The following is a 21,797-nucleotide window of genomic DNA, read 5'->3' as shown; positions in this document are numbered from 1 at the left end:
AGCTTTATAACTTTATAAAGACTTTATTTATGGAGTTTGTTAGTATTGTTTATCTATGAAGTGTCCTTTCATATATTCAGCTAATTGGCATTTTTGTTAAACAACTGTACAATCCACTGAACATGCTGCACTTCTTTCATCATAGCCTAGATTTCACTCCTGTCAGGAGCTGATGAGAAGGGGGTTATTGTGTGCGTCTATCAAAACACACTGATACTCAGTGTTGCCAAGTCTGCAGTTTTCCTGTGGAATTGGGCTACTTGATGTTGCCACATTTTGAAACAGCCCCATTGAGGTGGCATTTAACCCTTGGAACACAATCAGGCTAGTTGAGAGGGTTCTGTTGTGAACACCTGGAAACCCTGCTGATGCTGCTCTTGAAACGTCCCTCCAAAACACCTGCTGATGATGAAATGGCGTTCTCCCAGCATGCATCCTACTGAGGCTCAATTAACAAAACCAGCAGGGTTCATGCAGAAGGCAAAGGTGTAGATTTCAAACACTTTCATATGTGATATCCAATTTGTGTCTTCCTGATTTCTTCAGGTCAGAACGGCCTTAGAACAGCTTCTACGCTACGCTTCAACATTACATGAAAAATGAGCCGTCTGATTTTGTCCCTACCATAGCTAGTGTTTGATGAATAAGCTGGAGGCCATTCCTCTCTCAGTCAGTACCAATGAAACCAGGACAAGGAAAATGTCACAGGCCCACTCTAGATTTCAAGGCTAATTGCTAGTGCCTGTTTCTCAGGGACTTACTGTAGCAGGAGTGACATCACCGACTATTTCTCTGTTTGCTTCGAACAGCTGTAAAAAATTTGCATCGAGTCTGCTCCATTTCTGCCAAAATCCACAATCTTTTAATTGTAACCAAATACCTTCTAAAACGCAGCCTTAACTTGTTTAACACAACAGTTCTCATCTGGCGAGTCTCAACTATATATAAAATCAAAATAAATGAGCCTTGTCCACTTTTTTTTTAAAAGAACAAACAAAAGCTGTCAATCATTTAAAAAAGGGCTTATTTAAAAGTCAATAATGCCAAATTTGTGACGTGAATTGACTCAAATACACACTGCAAAAGTAAAATGTCATTTAAATCCATTCATCCTAACACAGACCATTGAATACTGCCCTAAAAATGTATATTAAAGTAATCAATATTTTACTTTTAGTGGGGAAAACATCTGTACCAATGAAAGGGTTTTGTTCTGTAAACACCCGATTACATTTTTCCTCTTATCACTTTAAGAACACAAAAACACATGCCACAGTGTTGGGACTGCACTTGACGCCTTGTATAAAAATAATGTGTGTCCTCAACTAAACCCAGTGAAGAACTGCCCTAATGTACTAGCCTCGCTACAAAATCATCCCCATGAGGATTCAGTACTCCGATATTAAATCAGTCAGATTCACACGAGTTGCGTTTCTGGCACAAATCATGCAATAACCTTACAGAATGTAGACAGCAATACGTATTGGCTCAGGTGTCCTGGTCTACAAGTATCCTGGGTTGTGTTTCCCAAAAGCATTGTATCTACAGGCGACGTCGATTAAGGCTGGAGATATTGACCACCTTGACAGCAAAATCAACTAATACCTGGGATTGTGCGAGACTATCCTTTGAGCACCCTCAGTGTTAACTTAAGCTACCACATTGAATGACAACATTGTAGACCCATTCCTTCGAATACATCCAAAATGTGTTTTTATAGATAGAGTTTCTCTTATACATGCATACTTCAATGGCTTAAAATAGCATCAAAATACATTTACCAATCTAAAAAATAAATAAATAAATAAAATAAAATTAAAAAAGGGGAAGAGAAGTACAATTCACACTTCATTTAGATCTATAAATCTGCCAGTTCCCAAATTAAGGCCAACAGAATGTTACTCTTTAATAAAACCCTTAGTAATAACAAGGAAGTTTCCCCAACTTAAAAGGGTTCGCTGTCAACAGCTGCAGAACACTAAAGGGAGTCTTGAAGTACTAAACACGCTGCACATCCCACGATAAACAAAAGAGACAGCCTCCACACACCTTTGACAGCACTACATTACGCATTTCCATACAACAGGGATGCACTGCAACATAATGAGCGCTGGTGAATAGGTGGGTGGAACCAGGCTACCGCGTACACACAGACGAATCCCCGGGCTTTTAGCTAACGATTAGTACACGCGACGCTCTCCCGACACACTCACCGGTGCTCATCGTTATCCGCAGACCTTTCCAGAGTCCAATGTCATGTATGTCTCTAGATCGTCATTCACGCCGAGACGTCAACGCGCTCCGTGCATCTTTCAACCGCCCGGCGCACAAGTGCTCGAGCCAGCGTCCGAGCAGTAATAAAAAAAGATAGCGAAATAAGCCCTCGCGCCTACGACCGAAGAAAAGCGGTTGTTGATATATGCTGTAGAATCGCTAATAAACGTAGTGCGCAGCGTTGCAGGCGCGAGCGGGAGCGGGGTGTTGCCGTTGGGCTGTGATGCGCGTGTGCGTATTTGCCTCAGCACCATTCCTGCACGAGACGCGCTGTGACAGAGGGGCGGCTGGGAAATGCAGTTCAAGCGTGCGATGAACCAAGATCGGCCACAGCAATACTCCTCTAAATGCAACAATTAATACTTAACATTAAAAACCCACCACCCAAAGTGAGGATTTCCATTTGTATTGTCCCAAGAGAAGAGCCCACTCAGACATCTGTAACAGGATACAGCTGGGGCCCCTAGGGGCCTCAGGTGGCCCACAACAAGCCTCCACTGGATACTTATCCCAAACTGTTTGTGCTTTAAATGGTGGTTGATTAAAGCACAGTGACTCCACGCTCAAAACAATCTATGAATATTAACGAAGTATAAATATATGGCTTCAAATATACAAACATTTAAATGGCTGCAAAGCATATGTACCATTTTAGCACATATTCCACTTAGTTTGTGTTTAGCTTAGATTTTTGCACATCAGGTTAAATTAAAGTTACTATTTAAATTAATTACTTTGGTTTGACAAAATGGATTAGTTCACTCCAATCAAGCCTGATTTTGAACAGGAAAAATGTACAGAAGCAAATTATGCCATCTAGTGTTGAGTATGAAAGCTTTTAAGGGAGTCTTCAAATAAATCTAAAAGAAATCCTACATGAGATTGAACCACCACAGACCAAATTAAATAAAATCACTTTATTTTAAATCTCTTTACAATAACTTATTTACATAAATAAAACACTAGCTGGAGAGGATCATTAAAAAGCATCAGCGCGTGTTATTGAGGCCCACTTTGTTGCACAGATAGTCCATTAGATCCTGCAACAAATGCCACAAATATCAGGTTATGCTAAATTTCAGTGTCACTTTAAACCACAAGAAGTTACGCAGATTTTAAAGCTACTCACCTTGATTTTACGCATCTGATGTACAGCCGTATCATCTAACAAGTCTACATTGATGTCGTCTTTGTTGTCTTCAGAAAGGAACAGAGTCTTCAAAAGGTGTAAAAATAACCATTATTGAACATAGTGAGATAGGGAAAAAATAAAGTGGGTACAAGTACACAACCAAAACTCACTTCTCCATGGGAAGTTACTATTGTGGCTGTTGCAGTCATTTCATCACCAACAGAGCGACTCATTTGTCTGTTTATCAACACAAGACAGCATTTCAGTGAAAGCCCACGCCACTGAAGAAACTCACCGGTGAAACCACAGGAGTGGGAAAACACTACCTGAATTTACCCAACCCTAATGCCTGATCACTGATTTTGACAACTCGTCCTTGGGTTCTTTTCGCACTGACAGTCGAGGTACACCTGTCAAAAGAGAAAAATCAAAACACCCTATAATATCAATTATTTAACCCTCTGGAGTTCATCACCAAGGCAATCAATCACGACCCTCTGCAGTAAAAACAGACGAGTTGTTTTGTATGTAGACATTACCAAAGACTACTTTGGGGCGGATTTATATATTGTACCATTCTATGATAAAATTAGACTTGTCTAAAGAGACCAGGTTTTAATGTTTACCTCAGACTTCCAGTGCTCTTACTGTTGTGCAGGGTCTTCTTAACAGGTTTCTGTGATGGCAAGGCTCATAAGTAAAGGTTTTAAAAAGGCACCCACAAAGATTACACAATGGAGGGTTAGTACCTTTGGGCCTTCGACTGGAGCGGTCTTGTTTTGACCGGATGACCTTTGTTGGCCCACTGTGGCACTCAAACCTGGAAGAAATTAAAAAACTAACCACGAAGAAAGGCTACATTTAAAAAATAATAATAATAATAAAGTTTGACTAAACCTTTTTTGCTTGGCTTTCGAGATAAGGGTTTCTGAATTTCTGGAGACACACACTAAAAAAAGAAAAAAAGAAAAGAAAACACGTACAACGTAAATGATGAGGTTCTCTTGAGTGAACACCAGAGGGAAGCAAAACATTTTACCGTGAGCGCCATAGTGACCTCCCCCACAGACGTGTCATCGTCTGAAAAACAGATTATAAATAGTTAAAAAAAATAATTAAAAGACAGGGCAAACAGGCTCGGTGATCGCCGTACCATTCATTAGGTCTTTTATCAGCGTGGTGTGGAGCGACTGCGGCATTTTCATCAGCTCTATTTTGAAGACTCGGTCCACAGTGGCCAGTAATTTGTTCAGATTAGCCTCCATTTCATTTGTCCGGTCCTGGGCTGTAAAGATTGGGTTCGTTAACAAGCGTAAACAGAAAGAGCACGTGTTGACTATAATATACGACTTACCTTCCTTCTCAAACTGCTGTATAAACAGCTCCTTTCTCTTGGTAAGTCTGATTTTCTGGTCATAGTTGTGCAGCCCATCGGCCTGACCGTCAGAATCCTGACTGATTTTTCTAGCTCTTCGTGGAAGCATGTCAATAATAAGAAGACACAGAACTTCAGGGATTTTTAAATAAACAGTACAAAACGCGGAGCACGTGTCCACCAATTAACCTTCTTATGTTTTAATAGAGATTGGCGAATCGCCTATTTAAAAGGTTTAGTAGCGCCACTTATTGGCCTGGGTGGGCTTTTTTTTTGTTTGTTTTTTTCAACTATTTATTTTTTATTTTATTTATTTATTTGGGAAAATACGCAATATATGATGACACAACAAGAAATAAAAAGTATAAAATAGTAAAGAAAAAACAAGCGTTTAGCCGACGTTATGCGACGTCATATATGTGCGACGCATTTAGATGGCAGCCTCCTGTCAAACACGCGTGTGTTTTGATTCTCACATGTAAGGTTTCTCGGCAAAATACTGGCAAAATGGGTAAAATACTGGATGATGTCGTGGATGGTGGCGGAATAGAAGTGATCATTCAGCATGAAAAGGACAAAACGGCACCGCGGTGTCCACATGGTATGAGCTCAATTATACGTTCACCGGTTTCGTAATCGTCTCGTTTTTTTGTTCTAAAATGTAAGTAAGGCCACATGTAATCTTTGATGCGTGCTTTTCCCAGGACCAGCTCTGTTGTTCGAGAAAACTGGAAATGGTGAGGACAAGGGAAGGAGATTTTATGCGTGTTCTGCTTGTCGGGACAGAAAAGACTGCAACTTTTTTCAGTGGGCAGACGAAAAGGTTAATATAGTATTTGTTATTGTACTAGGTTTTGCACAGGTTTGCATGAAATACTAAGAAATGTATACGCAAACTTAAAAAATATATATTAAATCCTGTTAAGCCTGACATGGAATAATTTTATGGTTTAAAGACATCGAAACAAATGAGCAAGTCATCAAAGCTATAAGTGTAATACAGCGTTGTTTTTCAGTAAAAAACAAAAATACCATATACTACATTATTATATGCCATGACATACAGAAAACAGACACGAAAATGTCATTACTTGCACCCCAAATACTTCTTACTTGCATTTTAAACTAAGCCACAATCCCATTTGTCAGAAAGAATTTATTAATGTACAATGTAATAAAAATGTGTGAGCTTACTTCGTCTTTATATACTTTAATACATACAAATCTGTTGTTTTAACTTTTACAGAAATCTAAGTTTTGCATTGAATGACAATGAGACATTTTACCCACATTTAAATTTTTTATTCAAGTAGACACTTGTATTTAATGCGTTTATGTATATAAAATCTCCTTTATGTAACATTTATTTTGTTTGATATTTAAATGTCTTTGACCCTTATACAAATCTAAAAGTTATGACAGAATTGAAGTAAAAAATATCAGTCAGTCAGGCAACAGAAGACGCATAGTAGTACATTTGGATTTACACATGTACCAAATATGTACTGTAAGCTTTATAAGATAAATATAATAAGCTTAAATATGACAGCTGAATACAAGCATGTAAGACATTAATTCAACAAAAATAAAAACTTAAAAGTAGACAAAAAAACACACATGAATACTAGTATTTCATTCACTTAATGCATTTAATTTATGCTTCAGATATCTGAGGCAAGGATGCTTGCCAGAGAACAACAGAACCGTTCCAAGATGCCTCTTTTCAGTCATCAGGAACACTGCTCCAGGTAAACAACTATTTTTAAAACTTTACAACAAATAAGATACTGGCATGTCTGTTTATGGAAAGAGGAAATGACTGAAAACTGAAACAAAAACAGTACCAGAGATCCTACTACACACAAAAGCCTTTCATATGTGCACATTTGTTTCTAATACAGATTTAGAGAGTTTGTTGGTCTCCCACTGGAGCAGAGAAGGTTCTGTGTGGACTGTCAGCTGCTGATTCTTCCCGGGGAATGGGCGAATCATGCCAAACACAAGGCACTTTCTGAGGACATCACAGTGCAGCAATTGAAAAGGCCCAGTCTACTTCTGTGTCCGCTAGATAACAAGAAGAGTCATGCACAGTATCTGTTTGCGGATCGGAGCTGTCATTTTCTTCTGGATATGCTCTTGGGGTTAGGTTTCCAGAAAATTCTCTGTGTCGGGACACCACGGTAAGTGTAAACAGTTACTGCTGTACAAATGTCTACATATCTTAAAGTGCCCCTCTTATGGATTATTGAAAGTGTCCTTTCATGCAGTGTGTGACAGCTATAAGTGAATGAAAACATCCTGGAGCTCTAAATCATCACAAACACTGCTTTAAATGAATGCATATTATAAGAAAATGAAAGTGTTTTTGCATTTGTGTTAACCCGATGTTTGAGACTCTTAAAACCAAAATATGAAGCTTTTATAACCCATAATAGGGGCACTTTAAAGTGTGTGCAAGTGTTTTCCAGTCAATGAAATTGGCAAAATATCCAATGTAATGTACAATCAGTAACATATCTCCACAATTTTACTTTATAATTGAAGATTCTCTCATACACATTCACAGATTACATGAGTTGATCAAGTTACTAAAATACGGAGGGCAAGAGTCCTGCGATGAAGAGTTTATTGCTGGATATTGATTACAGGTAAACACAATACTAAATATTTCGGTTACATTTTAAGGTGTCCGTGTTAAAGTGTAATAATACAGTTAAGTACTGTGTAATATTAATCAACTGCCTATAATTTGTTGCAAATGCAAGGTTAAAAAGCCACATAGACAGAATTAAATTCTGTGAAAAGTGTGCACCACACCAGACTTGAGTATTATGTTTATTAGTATACATTTCTATTAAATAGTACACTCTATTTTTACATAAGCTATAGAAGAATAGACTTTTCCTCCTGTTGACCTTGATAACCTTTGCTTTTTTTGGTGAAAACATAGGCCTATATATTATATGCATGCACTGTTATTAACTGTTAATGATCATTAAGTCCTTTATCTAAGAAATATAATGTACTTTGCTCAGTAAAGACTTGTTAATTAGAGCAAAACAATGTTACAAAAGATTTCTGCTTGAAATAAACATTAACTTAATTTTATCAGAGACCAAAAATTACACGGCACGTTTTTTTTTTTTTATTACCGCTAATATTAATTAAAGACTGAGATCGCATATTTCCATATGATAATGGCTTTTGTCTTTGGGTGAAAAAAAGCGGAAAGCTGGGTAGAGAGGCTCAGTAAACTGGTGATGTGCTCTTTCAAACACAGCTGTTTGCACGGCTGAAAACTCCTGTAGCGTTCTCATAGTCTCAGCATCATAAAACACCAGACGGCCCTTCTGATACTTCACAAACACCCCCACTCTGTTCGGTGCTGCCCGAGCCGCTGTGACGGGTAGTGCCACATGTCGATCGTTGTGCCAGGCCATGAGATGCCCATTTTGAAACTCGAGACTCCACGAGCACCTGTTCCGTCCAAGTTTGGCACCTTTGTCCCGGCCTCTCCTCTGTAGGCTGCCATAAGCCACGCCCACAGCCCACGATGAACAGCAGTGCACATCTACCTCCCAGTAGTGCTGCCCAGATGTAACGGCAGCAGAGCCCAAGGCGCAGTATAATTGATCAAACCTTAGAGGTTCATTGGAAACACAGCGGTCCTCTGAGGAAAGGCACAGGCCCCGTCCTTCTGAGGTCACCTTGATCTGTTTGTGACATGTCTGTTTGTCAATCGCCACTTCAAAGGAGTCTGTCAAACGGAAAGGCAAGAATATATTACATAAAGCGTATTTTAAACATTTCTTGTTGTCTCTTAGCTAATCCTTTCAATACAGTATTTATATTATAAATGAGATATATAATACAGTCTAAAACTTCAATATATATATTTTTAATTATAGTATGCAGGATATACATTGCTGTTTAACAGTTTGAGATCAGTATGATTTAGTTTTCTTTTTAATATTATTAAAATTTAAATGACAAATTTTATATATATGAAAATGTATTTTATTTTTGTGATGAAAAGCTGAATTTATATTTATATATATATATATACCAATATTAATAAATTGAATGATAAATCGTGTAAAATAATAAATGCCCCTTCTGTCATTTTTGGTCAGTTTAATGTGACATTGCTGAATAAAGTATTAATTTCTTTCTATCAAAAAATCTTACTGATTCCCAAATATTGAGCAGTGTATATATCCACTCACACGATATGTATAAGATGTTTTATGTTTATAGAATATATTTAGCATTAACTTGATTTATGTGTTTTGGAGGCTGATAGTGTATTGTACCCAGAAGCAGGTTCTTTCGTTGGAGCTGGGCTTTCAGATCTTTGGTAATGTTCCTAAGAACCTTCATGAGCTTATGGATCCTTTCTTCATTCATTTTTATCTCCTCTTCAGCTGGGTCCAGTTTCTTACGACAGCTAGTCAATCTAGTTAAAGATAAATTGGAATTAAATGTACAGCATGTTTGCCTATCGAAAAGAACATGGAAAGACATGTTGTTTTGAAACGTAGTTATCTATAAGTATGTTTATTAAAGTCCCATCATAAAATCCAAAATAGGAAAATATGGCCTTACGTAAAATCCTCAGGTAAAGGCTGAAAGCAGAGACCATGCAAAAGAAAATATATGTGATCCATACATTTGAACATTATTATTATTATTATAACATGAAAGGAACATCTTATCTGGGGTGGTTTACCTGCTTCATGGATTCTCCTGGGCTCTGTTGAGCTGACTGAATAGTGCTGATGTGTTTCTGGAGGAGACTGAGGTGTTGATTCCAGTCTTGAAGAATTCGATTTAGTCTACTGCTGGTTTCCCGGCGATCTTGCTCTATCATGTCCAGAACGGCCTTCTCATCCTCCTGCAGAGCCATATGTAGCTCCTCAAAGCACTCCTGCACCTTCTGCTTCATCGCCTCCGAGTTTGTCTTCAGCAGAGATGAACGATTCATTAGTTATTTAACAATTCAAGTTAGCTGTCAGACAGACCTTCAGATCACTTTTCACCATTAAAATCAAATTCCCAACAGGGTTTCACTTACATTCAGGTTTGCTTGCCGCTTTTTTATAGATTCCAGATGAGACTCTGTTCTTTTCTTCTCCTTCTTTAAGTCATCTAACCAGACTGGCAGCTGTTCACACAATAATTTGTAATTACTTATAGTGCTGGGCACCGATTGGGCAACTAAAGATTAATGTGTGTGTGTAAAGTGTGTGTGTGTGTGTGTGTGTGTGTGTGTGTGTGTGTGTACACAGACATACAGTATATATTTTGAAAATATGCAACGTATCAACAAAAAGGTCCCAAAATCTACAACCAAAATAGATGTTAAATGTTGACTACTGTACAGTAATACATGGTGAGTTTAAGACTTATCCTTAAACATTCAAAAAAAACATCCTACCAACCACATATTTTTGAACATTAATGAAAGTCTTGAGCTTGTTTTTCATTGTTACAGCCAGGGAGCACATGTTCAACCTTAACAACAACATGTTTCTGGCTTGACCACATTCTTATATTTTTTGGTCTGTCAGGTTAGAAAATCTGTCATTACTTCTGATGGTTTTGGAGAGTTGGCTCCGGTTCTCCTGATCAGTTTTGGAGAGCGTGGGAAGGGCTGGGTAACTTGTGTCCCTGAACGAGCCTCGGTAACCAGACAGAAGGAACTGATTTCCTCTGATAAAGGCCAAAGGTCTTCCTCTGCCATCTCTCCAAGTGTCCTCTGAGCTAATGGGATCATAATTGTGTCATTATGTACAGCAGCTGAATCTAATGCATGAAATGTAAAAAGCCCAAATTTTTTTTAGAGGAAATGCAAACAAGTTGTTCTGACTTCTCGCCAATGCATAAAATGTCACAGCAAGCCTTCACTAGAACACACTGAATGCCAAAAGTTGCATTTATATCTGCATAGCCCAATGCATAAATCATATTTTTGAGCAGCCTGCACATACAGCGTATGTCTTAACACATTATCAAATCACATGTTTTTTCCTGAATCTGGAATAATATGCAATGAAATGACTTACCTAAGAGACGGATAAGAGAATTAATGAATGTGTTTGGTTGTCGCCGTCTTCCTGCAAGCACTGCTATGTTCATCCGAGGAATGTGTTAAAAAAGGTGTGTAACCCCTTTTAACAAGCCAAAGCCTGCTGCATGTGAATATGCGTGTGCACAATTTTGCAATGTTTTATAGCTGACAGGATTATGTCTGCTCAATTCCAGACTTGTTGACCTGCTGCAGGGTTTGGAAAGAGCAGTGGTTTTTGTTTAGCTCCTCTGAAATGCATGTTGACACTTGCATTGCGTGTATTTTTCAAGCATTAACCTTTTTTTTTTTTTTTTTTTTTTTTTTTACCCTCTTAGGTATTGCCAGTTTTATGGGCAGGAAGAGTTCTGCCAGTATAATATGTTCAACCATCACTTTTTTGATGATGAGGTAAAAAAAAAAAAAAAAAAACTCCTTTGACGTCAAATGTGGTCAAATGTGGTCAAACGTAGCGCATACTGATAAGTCACGATACGCTGTTTTGCAGGAAGCTCTCATGTTTTTTCAAGGCTTTCTGCGTGAGGAGGAAGGAGCCAAGGTAGCCATGATAACAGACCCCCCATTCGGAGGCCTAGTGAAGCCGCTAGCCAACAGCTTCTCTCAGATGGCAATCACCTGGAAAAATCTGAATAAAAGTATAGTAAAGTATACGCTTTTTCAAAAGCATGCATGCCTTTTTTGCTTTTTTTGCACTTGTTAATGCTTTACTTTTAAAATACAAATGCGGTTGAATTATCTGATCAGTAAAATTGCAATATCGCACAAAGTTATCATATAGGTTCAAATTACTTTTATGGTATTTCCGCATACTTTAAACTTGAAACCCGCAATTTCCCCCTATTTATTGTAATTGCATAGGAGAGACCAGCACAGTTCTACTTTTATATTCCATGGAAGAAATAGGGATACAGGTTTAAAATGGCACGAGGGTAAAAGTATTAATGGAAAATTGGCTCAGAGACTTCATAATCTTGTTGATTTTTAGTATGCGATGAAGGTCAGATGCCAATGATATGGATTTTCCCATACTTCTTGAATCCCGTATCCTGGAGTGTTTTCCCTCCTTCTCTATGCTGGATTACCAGGTATTATAGGAATATTGTGTTATAAATAAATACAATAATACATTTACAGGGTATTACAGTCCTGTGTTATTCTTTATTCACAGGTTGATTATGATAATCATCCTCTATATAAACATGGAAAGACAGGCCGTAAGCAGTCACCTGTTCGCCTTTTCACGAATCTGAGCCCTAAAGATATCATTCTACCAGAGGATGAAGGTTACAGGTGCACAAAAATCATTTTTGATCGGAAGAGATGCATAAAAAAAAGTCTTAAAATTCATAGGATTAAACGTGCATTTCATTATTTGATTTTTGAATGGAATTAGCTATAAATGCTTTTATAAACTGCTTTAGGCTGGTATCAAATTTACAGCTATTTTTTTCAATCCTTCTCAGATTTTGCGGTGTTTGTGAGAGGCATGTGTCAGCAGGAAACAAACACTGCCCAAAGTGTGACAAATGCCCATCTAAGGTAAATGCTTATGTCCTAGTCAATGTATGGAATAGGAGCAGATTAACTGACATTTCCCTATTTATTACACAGGATGGGCGAGAATGGAGGCACTGTGATGAATGTGGACGATGTGTGAAGCCTTGTAAGCAAATCTGAATTCATTTAAGATGATGTTTGCTAATGTGGTTATTTCTCATCCTCTTTCTCATTTTCTTTCCGCTCTTACTCTCTCTCCAGCGTGGCGTCATTGTTCCTCATGTGGTCACTGCGCTCTCCCCGATCACCCTTGTGGTCCGAGCCAAACTGGATGTTTCAACTGCGGCAGCCAAAAACACAAACTTAGAGCTTGTCCTAAGAAACACAATAAACGGTGAGTATAAACCAGAGTTATTATAGTTAACTTAAGAAAAAGTGTTCATTTCAATTTAAATAAACATTTAATTAAAATATTTAAAAAGTAATGTATTTCCATTAGTTCCAATTACTAAAATAACTAAACTTAATGTATTAAAATAACTAAAACTGAAGTCAATTTAAATACAAATGACAAAAAAAAAAAAAAAACATTAAATTACTATAACTAAATAACTATAATTATTTTAACTAAAATGAAAAAAATCTAATATATAAATTATAATTCTTACACTTTTGTCAACAGAATGACTGTGCCAGGTGGTCATGCTGCTCCAGGCCTGTTAAAACACATTGCTGACAAATTCACAACTAAGAAGAAGAGGAAAAGAACGGTTACTTGAGCTTGTTCACAGTGGATTTGTGACTGCTGAAAACTGCATCATGATCAGAAAAAGTGAGCTCAGAGAGTGTGAAATGGGTTATTGATGTACAAGAAGGTTGTTGTGTAAGTACATAGTTGTCTTCTTGCATTCTGTTTTTGTCACAAGCTCATCCTACACTACAACCTTCCCAGTACAATAGACACGTTGTGTGAACAAACCATCCACGGGCTGGAATAACATTTCAAAGAAGCTTTGTTCCATCTTATGTGACGATCTGTGGATAAAATGTTTGAATACAACCACTGAAATGGATGTGACGGACAAAAATTATTTCTTGTTGAAACATATCATTTTTAATGCATTTAAAGAAACTTGAGCAAAAAAAAAAGCTGGAAAGCATGTCATGCCTCACTTTTTTTAAAAACATTAAAGGAACGATTTATTGCCATTTCTCAGGAAATGTTGTGCTTTAACTCAAAAAACAGAACAAAAGCTGGATTTAAAATACAGTGGTCTTGCAGCTTATAATCACCAAAAACTCAAGTGATTCTCGGCACCCTGTGTGCTTTTTAAGCTTAGTGTTATTAAAAAGAAAAGAAACTTCAACATCTGTGTCAAGCCTGTCCTATCAATGCAAATGAGAGTAAATCATCCAACACATGTTAATACTTTACAACGCCAGAAATTCAAGTTAATAAAATAGATTATTAAAACCAAAACAATCATAATCCATTATGCACAGTAGTCATCTGCGATGCTTCATAACCCACTGAGCTGCCAAATCATTAATACTGCCGTTCACATGGGACTTTTTAGAGTGTGCCATTGTTTGATTTTATATGGTGTCAGTCCATGTCATGCTGCTACAAGTGGTTCACAGTTTAGCTAAAAAGGAAAATTATACTTCAACATATCAAGATATTTACTACTTCAGAACCATGATTATGCTTGAAAAGCTCCACACTTTATACAGTTATCTATTTAAAAAAAAACGATTTCCATATTTAAGTCAAGCCCACTTCTCCGAACTGTCCATTAGTAGTTGGTGGAGGCACCTGTCAGTCATGACTTTCATCTTCTATCCTTCCGTGGCGTATGGAAAAGGCGATAAGTCGTTTGTACATGGCACTCAGAAGAACAACTGCAGCTAATACTATGCCACATATGACGCTGAAGGCCCATCGGGGTCCCAGGATGGTGTAGACGTGAGAAACAAACACAGGCCCGAGGGTCCGCGCTCCACTTCCTGATGCTGTCAGCCAGCCCATGTAAACCCCCTGAGATTACACACAATTGGGGAAGAGAACAAACAGCATTAACTTTAACAAATCATCGCGTTACTATAATTTGAGATTTGAAATTTTAAAAGAAAAGCGTTTTACCTGTGGTTTGGGGCCTATTATCTTTGAGTATAAAGTGTAGGACATTACGTTGCATGTGGGGTAACCCACTCCAATCAGGATGTCAGAGGCAATGTACTGTGCGAGATGAATTACAGGGGTAAACAAGCACCAGGTCTGTTCAGACGGACATCCAGTGGGCTCCAGAGAAGCGTTTGAGGGTGGAGTGTGTGCCAGTCGTATTTCTGGTGTGGTGTTATTCTCAATGGCTGTAAATGGGGATATTTGTTTAATCCACATATTTAAAATATAACATACTGTACATTAGCATTCAAAAGTGTAGTGATTCATAGTTTCATATGCTCACCAAGGAAGCATTTATTAAATCAAATATACAGTATCATCCGTTTTCTACTGAAATATATTTTATAATATCAATTATATTTATGATAGCAAAACTGAATTACCGCAAGCATTATTTCATCACTGTCGCGAGATCTTTTTAATATGTTATTACTGAAGCAAGTAAATGCATTGTGTAACAAAAGACACTGTAAAATAAGGTGTCACTTTACTGTCACTTTTGATCTTTTAATGCATCCTTGCAGAATAAAAATTGTTCCTTTAAAAACATTTTTCAACAGTAATGTATATTGCTATTTTAATAAAAAAAATAACTTGGAAACCAGCTTTGGAGATATATTTAGATGCCTTACCTGCCCACTGTATTTTAGGATATTGATTTCCCCATGGCAACAAGATAAAGAAACCAGCAAATATGAGAATCAGGCCTCCGAGCAGCAGTGGCGATCTCCTACCCTGAATAAAATAAAAAAATCACAAATAAAAAAAAGAACAGATTATATCAGGTCTGATCAGTCAGCCTCTACGAGCAATGAGGAAGTCATGTGCTCAAAAACTGCTAACATCCATTATATGTTTTGGGTACAGCAAAAAAACATGCAACCAACACCAAAGATTTGCTAAGATGACCTCTAGTAAGAGGTTTTATGGCACCATATACTTGAAACGTGTCAAACAGAAGTAGCCAAGCAGGTAAAAATGTTTAAATGTTTAAAATTACATTAAAAAAAACACTTTAGGGTCTTTTAACATTACCTTGTTCTACCACCTTAATCCTTCCCAATACGTAAACTTAACTACCTAGCAAATAAGCAGCAAATTAGTAGTTTGAGGCAAAAGTTGTTGTTAATAGTGAATAAGTGTTGCCTATTCTAAAGTGTAACCAAAATCCAATAACCAAAAGCAAAAAATGTTTTACCGTGCTGAGACTACTTTTACAACCAGGAAGATGAGGATGGACTCAAAACCAATGGCCGCCAATATGATACCATTGTACAAAACAGCTTCTTTCCTCGTCCATGCAAACATGTCCATTGATAAAGGAGTAGATATACTGAAGGGAAACAATACACATGAATATGAACTAATTAGCCTTTAAAAATGAGTGTAGATTAAAGTATCATCACTTACGTTTCAAACACAGCAAAAATGAAGAGAATGACAAAGAAAAGGACATTAGATGTGAACACTGCGATCTGATCGATATCACCTTCAACCTCAGGAGCCACATCTACTTGCTCTAAAGACAGAAAGACAAAACAATGCGTAAAATGTTTTGAATTATTACATGAGTAGACTACACAGTGCCACCCTTGTGATGCAGCAGTGCACTGCTCAAGTATTTACACCCTAAAACAACTTTCGTACCTTCTGAGGTGTAGTTAATTGCACGGATATGATTTCCATGGTCATCCACACAGTGCTCCCTAAATAAAAAAAAATTTAAAAATCAATTATATGCATTGCTTAATTCAATAAAAAACACATTCAAATATATGTGTATTTATATACGATCATGTAACTACTGCCAAATGTTAAATCATTACCTCAAGACTAATATAACCAGCAGAATGTTAATGATCCCGAAGCAGGCTGCCAACAGCGCTGGAGCGGTGTACATATTAACCTGAAGCTGGATGGCTTTCACACTGAAGCCAGACTCTCCAATGAATGACAAAACAGCCTGTAGGGCTGAGAAATCAGCACAGTCAACATCTTTGACTTACAGGTGTATCTCAATAAATTAGACTGTCATGGAAAGGTTCATTTATTTTAGTAATTGAGTAATTGTTAAATAGGTTCAGTGCAGACAGACTGACGTACTTTAAGCCTTTGGTTATTTTAATTGTAATGTTTTGGGCTCACATTTAACGAAAACCCACTAATCCACAATCTTAAAAAACTTTAATATGGTGACATGCCAATAATCTAATCGACTAAAAACACCTGCAAATGTTTCCTGAGCCTTCAGGAAAGTGGTCTCTCAGTTTGAGACTGCTGATCTGACAGCTGTCTAGAAGACAATCATTGACACCCTTCACAAGGAGGGTAAGCCACGAACATTCATTGCCGAAGAAGCTGGCTGTTCACAGAGTGCTGTGTCCAAGCATGTTAACAGAGAGTTGAGTGGAAGAAAAAGATGCACAACCAACTAAGAGAACCATAGCCTTATGAGGCTTGTCAAGCACAGAATGGACTGAGACTGGGGTCAAGGCATGAAGAGCCACCAGGAATTTGGCTACAGTTGTCGTTTTCTTTTGTGTAGCCACTCCTGAACCACAGAAAACATCAGAGGCGTCTTACCTGGGCTAAGGACAAGAAGAACTGGACTGTTGCCCAGTGGTACAAAGACTTAAACTACTTCAGTCTCATTTGAGATGAATTACCGAAATGAACTTTTCCATGACATTCTGATTTATTGAGATGCACCTGTTTTTAAAGGCCTATTAAACTATTTAAAAAGACACTATCAAACAAAGTTGGGAACAATTACTGTTTTTGTAGACCATTTTTACTTCAAATGCATTCTGCAACTAACATGCTTTTACACAAACCTGGGCCAAGAATGAAGCCGAGAGCCTGACAGGCACTCATGTTAGCCATTGCACTGGTTCTCTCCTTCAGGGAAGTGGCACCAGCCACATAGGACCTCACAACAGCTACATTACCTACAGGGAAAAAAAGCATAATGCATAGAAATAAAATACTTCACCTTGTGCTTGATAATAATTGTTAAAGTAATACTTAAATGAATAAATAAAAGATTAATTACATCAGTATTTGCTAAGATTTTTGTGTCAAATAAATGTTAGAATGTTTTTTTTTTTTTTTTTGAAATTTCAATATCTATTACTTAAGTCTGCAAAGTCACATGACTTTGTAGACAGACCTACAGAAATCATTTTAATATGACAATTTATTTTGTGGAAACACAGGATTTCAGGATTCTTCAATGAATATAAAAGGTGAAAAGAACAGCAATTATTTGAAATAGATGGTTGTAACATTATAAAATGTCACTTTTGATCAATTTATGCATCACTGCTGAAGAAAAACATTCACTTCTCTAAAAAGAAAAAAACGAGATGTGTATATTAGTTTACCTGCTCCAATGCCCACAAACGTACGAGCCAAAAGCATGTGAATTTCTTTGTGTGAAGGAGGTAGGTAGACATAGGCGTAGTAAATGTTAGCAGAGACATTGATGAATATAGAGCAGACTAGAGGCTCTCGTCGAGGCCTGTGATTGGACCACAGTCCAAAGAGTGGTGAGGCCACCATCTGACCCAAACTATACGCAGCAACCACCCATCCCAAGAAACTGGCATCTGCATTTTCATCAACCTAAAAAAAGATATACAGAGCATGACTGATTGACACTCACAGAGTAACAAAACCTGAAAGATTACTGTGCAACTGATTTTAGTCAACCGATCAAACACGCAAAAAAAACATTTTTCGTGCTTCACAATTGAAACCTTTGTCATTTCCCCCGAGAATGATAATCTAAAAACTGAACAGGTTTCAGTTGCTGCATTAAGGAGTCACTGTCATGTTTTCTTAGAAAAGAAATGCACTTATACCTACTTCCCTTTTTAACTTCCAGTTTGTACATCATGCTTGACCCAGCAAATCATACTCTTTACAGAACTGCCATACCAATAAACATTCACTCGACTCAAATCTCAGCCTGCCTGTAATACACTCAGTTTCTGTAAATCGAGCAGTAGAACATTTTGCTGGAAACAAGTTTAATTACCAAGAAATGCATCAACTTACAAAATACATAGCCTGAGCATTATGTAATATAGTGTGTGCAAATGCAATCGCACTTACTTTTTTCAGATAGGGCCATATGGAAGTGATTACAATCGTAAAACCTAAGAAAATAAACAATGCAATCAGTGATACATATTACATGCATGTACTTTGTATTATACAAACAACGCAACTAACATTGATTTTTCTGTCTACTGTAATTGCAACAGATTTCTGCTGTTACACCTCTACTTTTTTTATGAGGTTTAAAGGCATAAAATGTTGGATTGCACTGAACAGTGTACAATTAAACACAGCAAGTCCTGATACTGCACAAAAATCTTGCAGGTTACAGCAGGTTTTCAGGTTCAAAATGAACAGATGCATGTTTGTTCAGCGAAGACGACATCACAATACATCTGCACAGCACTGTAATCTGATCAGTAAGTCTGTAAGAACATGTTTCCTACCAACGCTGCTAAGGAACATAGTGAAGTACATGACCCTGATGGACCTCCAGCGGCTTCTGTCTGCATCCCCACCACTTACAGGAAAAAAATACACTTTATTAACATGCATGCCTAAGTATACAATTAACAGTCATAGCTCTTGACTGTTTACATTTAATATGTCTACACTTAAGCATATTCAATTACAATGATTTCATGCATTATACCAGTATTATGGCAGGAGTTTATGAACGATATAACATTCATATCTTCACTCCACTTTTTCACACCAAAATTTTAAAACTGCCATGACTTGATTTCTGGATTTCTCGAGCTAAATATTTTCAATTTAGACATTATTTCAGGAGAGAAGACAAGATCAGACTGCGACGTTGCAAATGCAACTTTCAGAACTTACCTTGTGATATCGCCTCTGAGAAGCGGAGTGTTTTCGTCAGACTCCACAAGAGACATTATTAGTGATTAAGCAGCTAGCGAAAACGACGGCAAGACTCGGTTCATTGAAGGTCAGCTCTTTACATTGACATGCTCTTTATAATCAAGTTAACTTGACTGCAAGCTGCGTAGACTTGCACAACAGATAAGTAGAAAACGCAATTAGATCTTTGTGTAATACTCCCATTTTAGCTGTTATAGGCACAGTAGTGTTAAAGAGTGATTCGCACGCGCGGTCTAAAGTCCATTGGTGTTGTTGATTCAGCGCAAACTTCGAATCATCTGAACGTTGTCACACGTGAACAGTGAGAAACAGTAAATATCCGCGACGTTCGTTTCAAAATAAAAGTCCCAAGTAGTTCTCTTTTTCGTGTTTTTTTTAAATAATGGTGTGTGTGTGTGTGTGTGTGTGTGTGTGTGTGTGTGTGTGTGTGTGTGTGTCACACCTCAGGACATGGTACAATTTTTATTTGTCAAATACCCATATTGGTGATGAATGAATGTTTCCTATTGTGTGAAAACAATGAAGATATACATTTTTCTCATGTGTTATTTTTGTATGTACATTTTGCTATGTCACACCAACTTTTATATTTATCGGCTACCCATATATCCTTACAGAATAAAGAAATAAAGAAAAGCATGATATTGTAAATAATAGTAAAATAATAAATAATCATAATAATAATAAAATATTAATATAAGTACTTTCTATTTTAATTTAGATTTGCAAATATAATTTATCCCTGTGATGGTGAAGTTTTCCACAGCCATTATTATAGTCTTCAGTGTCACATAATCGTTCAAATATGTTTATTTGAATATTAATCCAGACATCAGCATATACAGGAACAACATTTCCATAAAGAGACGGTACATTTTAGATGCACATATTTGTAAATTAATGTATCAGTTTTATCAATATTTAGAAGCACATTTTTGTATAACATTCTAAAAAAAATTCTCTGGTGGGGTTCTGTAGAACAGCTCGGTTTTGGCGTGACGCTCAGGTTGGAAGAACGCTGGAGTCACGGAGTCAACAAACTTTTGAAGCTGACATGTAGACATAGAAAGACCGACAAACACAGACTGAAACTTAAATACACAGACTAACAAGGGACCAATTACAAGACACACCTGACATTAACAACATGAGGGAGAAACCGGGTCACAGAACACATGGACAGGGAGGAAAACAGGACCATATCCCTGACAACTGGGAGCAAACTAATGTTTAACAATTTGGCCCACATAAGGGAACATTTTATCCAATCCAACCATCAACCTAAAATGAGTTTGTGAACTGAAGACGAAGTGAAGATGGTGATAGCAGGTAAAAATGAACCATGCAGACCAAACAATGACACAGTTTGCTTTTTAGCCCATGAATCTACTTACTTGTGTGAAGTGGCTTTCTCAGCTGTGACCCAAGTCTAAACCAAGCAAAGGAACAAACTCAAAGTGGTAAACAGTCTTATTACAGCAGCGGCATCACTGTCATGAAACTTTTCTAATAATTCTCTTCAAAGGGTGAAAAACCATTATGAATAAATCTTTTTTTTTTTTACCCACAGTAATAGTATTTGATATTTTAGTTCAGTTATTATTTATTATTAGAATTCCCATTAAGTATTATTATTATTATAATAATGTATATTTATGTAAAATTTGTAATAGTTTAGTATCAGTTTGCAAGCATAACAAATAAGATTTTATTTTGTCTTTTTTAAAAATAAGGCAAGCTTGAATTTGTGAGCTTGAGAAAATGTGTCATGGAAATCCTAAATTAATTGTTAATGCTATTGTGGTAATTAATTTGAATTTTCCAAAAACTTGTAAAGGCAGATTTATTGAGATTTTCATATTTATTTACTATGGATTTACAGTTGTAACCAGGGGCGTAGCCATCATTTCAGAAGTAAGAAACAACATAGAGTTACCGAAATCACAAAAAAACAAAACACAATAACACAGAGCTACATAACAAGACACAAAGCTAAGGATTAAAGTAATTGTCATAGCCACATAAGTGCAAAAATTAGCTTAGAAATCATAACTGGCTTAGAAATCAGATACACTGCTAGACAATAACCAATAACAATGATTTGTTTATATAGCTTGTTTTTATCACATCATAATAAGGCAGAATAGATCCTGTACTGTATTGAATGCTGTTATTAGTACTTCATTGTTCATATGCTCTATTACCTAGAGATGGCTCGAAAAATAAAATCTGTGAAAACTGTTTTCGTGCATGCATTTGCAGTCGTGGCTGTGTGTGTGTGTGTGTGTGTGTGTGTGTG

The 21,797-nt window shown here is 37.0% G+C and overlaps 5 protein-coding genes across 6 annotated transcripts in view; 2 read left to right on the top strand and 3 right to left on the bottom strand.

The window, feature by feature from the left end:
- thrab (thyroid hormone receptor alpha b) overlaps positions 1-21,797 on the top strand; it is a 628,197-nt gene that overhangs the window by 263,359 nt on the left and 343,041 nt on the right. The gene's annotated exons all lie outside the window — the stretch shown is intronic.
- Positions 3,177-4,970, bottom strand: LOC122355279 (borealin-2-like). 2 transcript variants are annotated; one of them, XM_043253376.1, is made up of 10 exons: positions 4,761-4,970; positions 4,560-4,691; positions 4,446-4,486; positions 4,304-4,355; positions 4,156-4,226; positions 4,033-4,082; positions 3,733-3,816; positions 3,577-3,643; positions 3,404-3,490; positions 3,177-3,314 (listed from the first exon to the last, which is right to left on the bottom strand). In XM_043253376.1, exons 1-10 carry the CDS (start codon positions 4,888-4,890, stop codon positions 3,264-3,266), a joined length of 765 nt encoding a protein of 254 aa, XP_043109311.1. In that variant the 5' UTR covers positions 4,891-4,970; the 3' UTR covers positions 3,177-3,263. The 2 variants fall into 2 exon arrangements, with proteins under 2 accessions (XP_043109311.1, XP_043109312.1); XM_043253377.1 differs by having other exon boundaries at positions 4,156-4,211.
- Positions 5,211-13,733, top strand: zcchc4 (zinc finger, CCHC domain containing 4). Its single transcript, XM_043253343.1, is given in 15 exon segments — positions 5,211-5,382; positions 5,486-5,604; positions 6,447-6,529; positions 6,683-6,961; positions 7,348-7,372; positions 7,374-7,429; positions 11,187-11,259; positions 11,357-11,504; positions 11,855-11,899; positions 11,902-11,954; positions 12,038-12,159; positions 12,333-12,408; positions 12,481-12,532; positions 12,628-12,760; positions 13,049-13,733. Coding segments are annotated over 15 exon segments (1,455 nt in total). The 5' UTR covers positions 5,211-5,288; the 3' UTR covers positions 13,146-13,733.
- On the bottom strand, positions 7,389-11,139 carry si:dkey-219e21.4 (tripartite motif-containing protein 14). The gene is made up of 7 exons (XM_043253345.1): positions 10,847-11,139; positions 10,372-10,544; positions 9,856-9,945; positions 9,511-9,741; positions 9,387-9,406; positions 9,095-9,237; positions 7,389-8,538 (listed from the first exon to the last, which is right to left on the bottom strand). The coding sequence occupies exons 1-7, from the start codon at positions 10,917-10,919 to the stop codon at positions 7,946-7,948; spliced, it is 1,323 nt and encodes a 440-aa protein (XP_043109280.1). The 5' UTR covers positions 10,920-11,139; the 3' UTR covers positions 7,389-7,945.
- mfsd8 (major facilitator superfamily domain containing 8) lies at positions 13,529-19,822 on the bottom strand. Its single transcript, XM_043253393.1, has 12 exons — positions 19,457-19,822; positions 19,060-19,133; positions 18,668-18,711; positions 17,935-18,175; positions 17,386-17,499; positions 16,378-16,522; positions 16,199-16,257; positions 15,962-16,070; positions 15,750-15,884; positions 15,184-15,278; positions 14,510-14,736; positions 13,529-14,404 (listed from the first exon to the last, which is right to left on the bottom strand). The coding sequence occupies exons 1-12, from the start codon at positions 19,510-19,512 to the stop codon at positions 14,186-14,188; spliced, it is 1,518 nt and encodes a 505-aa protein (XP_043109328.1). The 5' UTR covers positions 19,513-19,822; the 3' UTR covers positions 13,529-14,185.

Source organism: Puntigrus tetrazona, chromosome 12 (assembly GCF_018831695.1).
Source record: "Puntigrus tetrazona isolate hp1 chromosome 12, ASM1883169v1, whole genome shotgun sequence".
NCBI classification, from domain to species: Eukaryota; Metazoa; Chordata; class Actinopteri; order Cypriniformes; family Cyprinidae; genus Puntigrus; species Puntigrus tetrazona.
The sequence above is the reverse complement of the archived record's forward strand: the minus strand, read 5'-3'. Positions and strand labels throughout refer to the sequence as shown.

Excerpts from the sequence above, each read along its gene's own strand:
- mfsd8 (XM_043253393.1), bottom strand. The coding sequence starts at position 19,512 with ATGTCTCTTGTGGAGTCTGACGAAAACACTCCGCTTCTCAGAGGCGAT. Across the intron at positions 16,071-16,198 it reads AATTAACTACACCTCAGAAG|AGCAAGTAGATGTGGCTCCT; the intron begins GTACGAAAGTTG and ends TTCTGTCTTTAG. Across the intron at positions 14,405-14,509 it reads TAATAGGCCCCAAACCACAG|GGGGTTTACATGGGCTGGCT; the intron begins GTAAAACGCTTT and ends GTGTAATCTCAG.
- LOC122355279 (XM_043253376.1), bottom strand. The coding sequence starts at position 4,890 with ATGCTTCCACGAAGAGCTAGAAAAATCAGTCAGGATTCTGACGGTCAG. Across the intron at positions 4,356-4,445 it reads AGGTCACTATGGCGCTCACG|TGTGTGTCTCCAGAAATTCA; the intron begins GTAAAATGTTTT and ends TTCTTTTTTTAG. Across the intron at positions 3,491-3,576 it reads TAGTAACTTCCCATGGAGAA|ACTCTGTTCCTTTCTGAAGA; the intron begins GTGAGTTTTGGT and ends CACCTTTTGAAG.
- si:dkey-219e21.4 (XM_043253345.1), bottom strand. The coding sequence starts at position 10,919 with ATGAACATAGCAGTGCTTGCAGGAAGACGGCGACAACCAAACACATTC. Across the intron at positions 10,545-10,846 it reads TTCTCTTATCCGTCTCTTAG|CTCAGAGGACACTTGGAGAG; the intron begins GTAAGTCATTTC and ends TGATCCCATTAG. Across the intron at positions 9,238-9,386 it reads CCTTTACCTGAGGATTTTAC|ATTGACTAGCTGTCGTAAGA; the intron begins GTAAGGCCATAT and ends ATCTTTAACTAG.